Here is a 7694-nt window from a genome sequence, read left to right as displayed (position 1 = left end):
GAGTAGAGAGGGAGAAGAAGGGAGAGACAGAGGCTGAGGGCAGGAAGAACTGACTGAGGACGCCTTCCTCCTCTCGTTGCTGCTGTGGGATCAGTAATCGGAGCGGAAAAACCTAAAGACAAACACCAGGCTCTGAGATCAAAGTCTTGTCCAAAGTGCCTGGGAGTTTAAGGAACAGCTTTGTCATTATTGACCAGAAGGGGCAAAGATAAAAGGCCTAACAGTGCACTAATGTAAGGAAAAGACCAGAGGAGACAAACTGGACTTCATGTACTCTATAAAAGGATACACACCCTGCATAGCCACAGAGCAGTGGTGTAAATCTAAATCCTGGTCCTCAACTTTTACAAAAAAAATGTAGTGACTTGTATTTGATTTTCCTGGAGCAGGAAAAGCTGCACTTATCCATATTTTTGTATATTAATAATGGATCAAATGGTTTGTGGTTAATGTCAAAGTTGTACCGAACCTACAGAGAGTTATCACCAACTCTGCAGCTCCCCTCAGCTCTGCAGAGCGTTTTAGTGTCTTTTAGCTCACTGTTTTAGTTTTACGCCCCACAGCTGTACTGTTTTGGCTCACTCGCACCGCTCTCATCAACCTGGTTTCCAGCAGCTGTTTTCAGTGAAAAGCTCTAATAAACCCACTGTACACTACCTGTCCAGCAGCAAACAGCAGACAGACACAGTTAGTGAAAGAGCCTGATATGTTTCTCAGGAGTCGGTGGAGACCAAAACGGAGTTAAAATGAGAGTGAGTATTGGACTTACACAAACACGACTCCAAATGAAAGCTGTTGTCGCTCTGTGTCTGCTGGATGTGTAAATAGGCAACTGTTTGCTAACACGTTCTAAAAGTAAGAAAACCCCGTTCAATATCCCACTGACATTTGAAACAACGCTGATAACTACAAATCCAACCTTGGAACAGAGCCTTTCTCCACAGTATGTCTTGTGGCTTGCTTTATATGTTTAGATAAGGACGGTAGTTTTTTTTTGAAAAACGATCTAATAAGTTGTTTATTCAATATTGATGTTTTTCAGCCGCCTTTAACGAAACATTTCCAATAAGCCCTAGACGTTCGTGGGCTAAAAGTCACGTTTAAACAAGATACAACGTGTTAATTCGAGAAGTTCTCCAAATTAGACGAGAAAATACGCTGTTTGTCCATGCCCTTTAGAACGACACATAGAAGTGTTTATTACTTATTTAAGGTTAGGGAAAACACTGTGGTTCGGGTTAAAATGATCGCTTTGTTAAGGGTAAGGGACTGTCGTGGTGTGGTCGTGTCAACACGTGGCTAAGGTTATGGAACGGTGGTGTTCAGGGTTCACGCCCATCCATCCAGCCTGACCTCCCAGTGTGTGCTACTTTAAAGATTGGTTTCTTGCCATTTTGCTTTTATTTGTCAGCCAGTAGAGACAGACAGGAAACATGGGGAGAGAGAGGGGTATGACATGCAACAGAGGTCCCTGGCTGGGAATCGAACCATAGAATTAATACAGTTATATAGTTTGCGCCTTAACTATAAGGCTACCAGGGCTCCCATGATTTAGCTGCTCTTAAGGCTGGGGTATGCTTTAAACAAACTGGTATGTAGGAAGTCTGAAGGCAAAGGTTCTGAATGGTGACACTGGCAGGATGAGGAGGAGATGTTCCTCAGTGGAAATGATGTCCTTGAGTTAAAGAAAACACAAATTGCAAAAGTGAAATAGTTCGTGTTAACATAATGTCAGTGCACACACAGGATAGCCCTGCCCTGCGGGGGTTAAAATAACCCTACTTCAACATCTGAGCGTTGGTTCAGCTCTTGGTTGACTTCAAATGTAACACTTAATTTAGATGAAGGCAGGGTTTTTTTTATTCTCACCTTTTGTGCTACCTAACTCTCTCAGTAATGTTATTGGTGCGTAACACCACAAGCCAGCATCAAAAAGTGTTAACCTTTACCTGGACTTAATCTTCAGTTTTTTCTCTGTTTTGTTTTTAGTGCTCTTTCTTTTGAATGATTTGATTTCAGCAGCAGTCCTAATCCAATCATCCCTCATTGCCTCCTTTATTAAATTGGCAAATTCATCACAGCTTGGTAAACTAGCAAGTATTACAGTTGCAAGAGAACACAAACACCGCTGTATAAAAGGAAAGCCTTGGTTAAAACATTTATCCTAAAACCTCCATAAAAGCCTTTTAAAGAGAGCGAAGCGAAATTGTGACTGAATTCTTCCGAATAGCATTTGAACACTGCTAGACTAATACATTAGGACTGTAGTTTTGTAGGGAGCCAATAGGGGTCAGTATTAGCCGGAGAGAATAATATGACCACTACTGATACAATGTATTCCATCCACCTGCCTTAGTGAAGTTGAGATGATTTGTCCAGAGTTCTTTTTTTATTACGTAGTACCAACCTGTTTTCTGGAAATCACATTAAACATTTCAACAAGTAAACCCATGCTGTCACCCAGAAATGATGTAGGCACCCTCAACTGCAATCTGCAATGAAGGTTTCATCAAAACTGGTGGTGAGGCTGCTGTCCTTCCAAAATCTGAAACTTTGACCTTTTAATTACAGCACCCCATCAGACCCGATGTGTATTCTTTAAATGCCAGAACACACATCCCTCCAAGTTTAGTCCAAGTGGACCAGTGGTGTCTAAGATATTTAATCATGAAGTGGAGTTTGCAAGCATGGCTTGATTTGTGAAGTTTTCTGTCAGCTAGATCTGAGTCATGTTCAGATTTCTGTTGAAGAGCAGACTTCGTGTGAAGTTGCATGGAGATTTGGCAGGCAGAGTTGAGCGCAGTCCCAAGCAGTGAACAGCTCGTGAAATTCACATCAATTCACAATACTCAAATAAACTGAAATGTTGAAATGAATGGCTCTGTTCCATTTAGGAGTGACACTAAGCCACAGTAAGTCAACATGCACAAAACCAGGGCACTGTAAGTGGGATTCTGAAATGGAAACCAGCCATCATTAAAGATTTAGTCACTGTGTTAGATACTGTGTTTAACCAGTAAAAATGTCTAAAACCTGCATCAGAAATAAACACAAAGTTTACTGTGGGCAAGGCACTGTAATGAAGTGTTGCTACAAGATGTACTAGTATTAGGGCCACTCTTTGAAAAAATCTGAAATTTTGAGACTAAAGTTTAAATGTTTGAGGAAAAAAGTCATAATGTCATGAGAATAAAGTCATAATTTTGTGAAAACAGTCATAACACGAGAAAAAGTTGTAATTTTTGAGAAGAAAGTCATTAAACACTAAAGATCCGTGTCAGAATTGACCCAGCTGGAGTCACTATGGCACCAACGCAATCTTGGGTCAGTTTTGACACAGTGATTTTTAGTGTAGGAGAGATTTACTCAGTTAGATGACAGCAGTCATTTTGCTCTTAAATACAGCAACCATACAGCTAGCTTTTCCTCACAGCATGACTTTCACTGGGATCTTTCTTTCAATTCTACTGCTTCTCTCTGCATAGAATTCCAACTTTATCTTGTAGTATATGACTTCAGCACAAGACATAACAACTTTATCTTCAAATATTAAGACTTATTCTCAAAACATTATTATTTTTTTGGTCAAATTACGTAATATTACAACATTTCTGCTTGTAAAATTACAACTTAATTCTCCAAATATCAAGACATCTCAAAATATTCCGACTGTTCTCTCAAACTATTTTGACTTTATTTTTTAGTTTTAGTTTTTTTTCTTGACAGTGGCTGAAATACTCCTTTGTAGCTAGGGTTGTGTTGGACATCGGTGATTAATAGAATTCTGTCCACCTCTTTGTCTAGAATGATCTAAGATGAAGAAAAGATTAGAAGTAGAACTATGTGAGTTTAACATGCATCACACATTATACTGAGCCTGCAGTCACTACAGTCACAGTCACACCGTGTTGCTGGTGTTTCCAGTCAGTGCATCAGCCCAGCGGTTGCTTGTTGAGAGCAGTGCGGGACTGTGGCTCATTACAGTCTATGGTAGAGTGTTTGTCAAAAGGAAGTAACATTCCTCAGCTTTAGAATGGGACTGCTTCACTAGGTCCTGACAGCCCCTGTGGTTCCTGCATACCTAGTGTACAGACTGTTACACTGGCCTGCCAGGGGGACGTTTCAGCAGCACTCTGACAGAAAAACAAGTGCAGATAGAGAATCATATCAGACCGGTTGGAAATAATTTCAACTCACAATGGTCCAAGGAGTCTGTGTGGGGTTTTTTGATGTAACACTGGTCTTCCTCCTGCTGTGCTCCGTCACAAGCTTGCTGCTGATGGATCACCACAGAGATGCAGAGGATGACCAGGAGCTCAACAAAGCCATTTTGGAAATGCTACATATCAACAAAGTGTCTGCGAGCCATCAGGCTAAGCCACACCCCTACATGAGGAGGATCTATCAGCGGCTGGACTCACTGGAGGCTCAAGACTTTGGGGGTTCAGATGGAACGCTGGTGCAGAGTTTTCGGAGCGTTGTTGGTAAGGATTTGAATGAATGACCATCTTGTTTTAAAGCAGTAGTCATGTCATTTTTTGTTATTTTCTTTCACTAATCACAGCTACTTCACATAGTTTTATTAAAACATATCTAATTGTGAAATACATGTTACATTTCCTGTTTGACTGCGATAAAAGTACGGGTAGTTAGCAGTGTTCTAGTGATGATGTCTTCGCGGGAGCCAAGCTGGACGTTTTCCATCAGCACAACACCTACTGTGACATCACTGTTTTGGCCAGATGTGCAACATGCTTAAAACTTACCAAATATAAAGAAAACAGAGTGTCCATATTTGACACTAGATGCTGTACAAAATATACACTGTGTTGGGTAGTATGCAAGAAATGAACGTGCTTTAAAGCTGCATTTTTTGGCCCCTTGGAGGCAGCTGAGCTGTGAACACAATATTGACATATTATCACCTTATAATGTTGTTGTGCTAACATGTTAGCAAACAGTTGCCTATGTACACATCCAGCAGACACAGAACAACAGCAGAACTAATCTGAAGTCGTGGTTGTGTCCACCTGATGAATGGCGGTCCGGTATTCACTCTCCTTTTAGTTCTGCTTTAAAAGTTAACAATAAGCTAAGAGGAAACAAGGCTGACGAGAGACTGAACTGAAACCGCGAAGCTGTAGGCCGTAAAGCAAAAACAATGAGCTGAAAGAGGCGTAGAAGTCCCGCAATGTCCCGTAGAGTTGTAATTAAAAAAAGCAGCAAAAATCAGAATACGATGGATTACACAGCCTAAGTAAGTTTAAAACGTCTGCTAATTCTCATACCAAGCAGAAATGAAAGGAAAACAACAGATGTCTGGAACGGTAGTAAAACACATTTAAAAATCTAAAACTGTGGAGCATGTCTGAAAACTGGTCAGCAAAAATAAGTAAGTACAAGTATACATCATTTTTAGTTAAGGGCCAAAAACACATTGGCATTGCCCTTTAAAATTAGCAGTCTTAACGAACCCTCTCCTTTTTATTCTTTGGATCACCCAGGTCCACTTCACGCTCCTCCAGGATGGATCTGGTTCAATGTCAGCAGCCTGAACCCCTCCATGCTGGGTGCAGAGCTGGTGCTGTTCAGGAAAACCCTCCACCCCCGTCCCATCAGCGTGACTGTCACCCTGCACAGTGTCACAGCTTCACAGGGCGCGCTGAAGGAAAGTCCTGCTCTCGAGGACAGGCTGCTGATCCTGGATCAGCGACCCTCATCGGGATATGATGTGTTTGATGTGTCAGCTGTTCTGGCCCTGAAGCCTCTGGAGGTGGTGGGCTTTCAGCTGCGTTACACAGATGAGAGTGGGAGTCTGGTCCTTCATGAAGCCCTGACACAGAGTCTTTACTGTCTGAACAGAGGCTCTCTGAGTGAACCCTTACTGGTGCTTTACCAAGCACACCCCGTCCACATCTAACGCCGTCACTGGGGCCGCTGTCAGTGTCGGACAACTACATGTCTTTTTTACAAAGATGAATAAGTCTGTGTTAATGCACCTCTGATATGGTGGATATTATGCAGTATGTTTCAGCACAAAATTGGCAAGGCGGGGTTAAAGTGAAATCCACAGAGATAACCTTCTCGAGTTTTTGATATTTTTACTTTCGGTAAATATAGGAACTGATAAAGGGCTTTTGTCATTACCGTGCAGTCTAAGCACGTGTGCATTTCCCTCAGAAAATGTAGCCTTAGTATCAGTAGCACTATCAGTGATGCACTATTATTATTCTGATTATTATTTAGAAAATTGAGCCCGAACTTCACCATATTTATTTTGAAAGTTTCCACTGGAAGTGTTAGTGCTGGACTCGACATGGGTGGAGATCATCATTCATGATCCTGAGAGCACACTGCACTCAACACAACATCAAGCTGATGTAACGGCAGTGTTACCATCGGCTGATACAGCTAGCTGTTACTGATATCAATATCCATCAGTCAGTATCAGTGTCTTTATTAGAAATGACACCAGTGACATCAGCATTGGCAACAGCTGTATTAATATGAAGTTGTATTAATAAGAATATTCAGATCTGGAGACTAATGTAGCCTGGTAAGAGATTATCATCAAGGCATTCTTATACTTCCTGTGAAAACTTTCAGAGTAAAAGCTGGGGACCAAACTGATGCAATTTGAAATTAGCAAATGAACAAACAAGCAGAAATTAGAAGTGTTCATTTCCCAATAAGGGCCACATAGATTAAATAAAACCCAACACTCTTCAATGGCTTTATATGTGTTTAAAGGGTCAGTTCACCCATATTACAAAACATATATTTTCTCATTCACCACCTAGTGGGGTCCAGCCGTGCAGATAGCTTTGGTTTTAGTTGTCAGGGTTTTGAGATATCTGTCTCTCTGAGATTTCTGTTAGTAATTAATGTTAATAAAATATACACTTAGTTATCAAACAATAATATATATATATTATGTATATGTATATATATGTATCATGTTATTTTAATACAGCAGCCCTGCAATAAATACCTTTGTGTGTCTGTTTCGTTCACCTCCATGTACATGTGGGTGAACAGAATGGCAAATGGTAAAACTTTGAAGTTGTTAAACTGCTGGGGTCAATGAATTGTTTGGACTTACCTGCAGGGTCATTTAGGGTAACCAGTTCACCTGACCCACACAGAAAGGTCCCAGGCACGGCAGATTCAAATGCTGGGCCTCCCTGATGTGAGTGATGTGATTAAAATAAAATGAAAGTCATTTTCCACTAGAAGTACATACTTCTACATACACCAGACAATAATGTCAGGGAATCAAATTTACAGAAAATATAAGCAACATGAGCAATTAAATGAATGTTTTGTTTTTAAAATACAGAGTTTGGTGGCTTGTCAAAAATTCCTTTGGTGGGGGGGATTCTGCTCAGGGAATTTGCATTTATGACCTCAGTATTTCTAAAATCCTGGCTCGATGATGATGATGATGATGATGATGATGTGGCTACCTGGTCATATCCTCATTAACGTTTTTGGAAATGGAAATTCTACAGTTAGATACTCATTACACATGCTAGGTTTTTTAAATGTAACTGTTTTTTTGGCACCACATCATAATTTCTGGAGCTGGAAATGAACAGAAAATATAACTGAACAGTAAAGTTACATGGCCTTTCAGTTTGGTTGGTGGCTAGTCACCATGTGTTTCTAAAATCCGGCTTATTATTATTGTTATG

The 7694-nt window shown here is 40.6% G+C and overlaps 1 protein-coding gene across 1 annotated transcript; it reads left to right on the top strand.

The window, feature by feature from the left end:
• The first annotated feature begins 4139 nt into the window (after window positions 1-4139).
• Window positions 4140-7631, top strand: LOC122870714. The gene is made up of 2 exons (XM_044185080.1): window positions 4140-4484; window positions 5505-7631. Exons 1-2 carry the CDS (start codon window positions 4199-4201, stop codon window positions 5918-5920), a joined length of 702 nt encoding a protein of 233 aa, XP_044041015.1. The 5' UTR covers window positions 4140-4198; the 3' UTR covers window positions 5921-7631.
• The last annotated feature ends 63 nt before the right edge of the window (window positions 7632-7694 follow it).

Source organism: Siniperca chuatsi, linkage group LG22, assembly GCF_020085105.1.
Source record: "Siniperca chuatsi isolate FFG_IHB_CAS linkage group LG22, ASM2008510v1, whole genome shotgun sequence".
Lineage (NCBI taxonomy): Eukaryota > Metazoa > Chordata > Actinopteri > Centrarchiformes > Sinipercidae > Siniperca > Siniperca chuatsi.
The sequence above is the reverse complement of the archived record's forward strand: the minus strand, read 5'-3'. Positions and strand labels throughout refer to the sequence as shown.

Excerpts from the sequence above, each read along its gene's own strand:
- LOC122870714 (XM_044185080.1), top strand. The coding sequence starts at position 4,199 with ATGGTCCAAGGAGTCTGTGTGGGGTTTTTTGATGTAACACTGGTCTTC. Across the intron at positions 4,485-5,504 it reads GAGTTTTCGGAGCGTTGTTG|GTCCACTTCACGCTCCTCCA; the intron begins GTAAGGATTTGA and ends TGGATCACCCAG.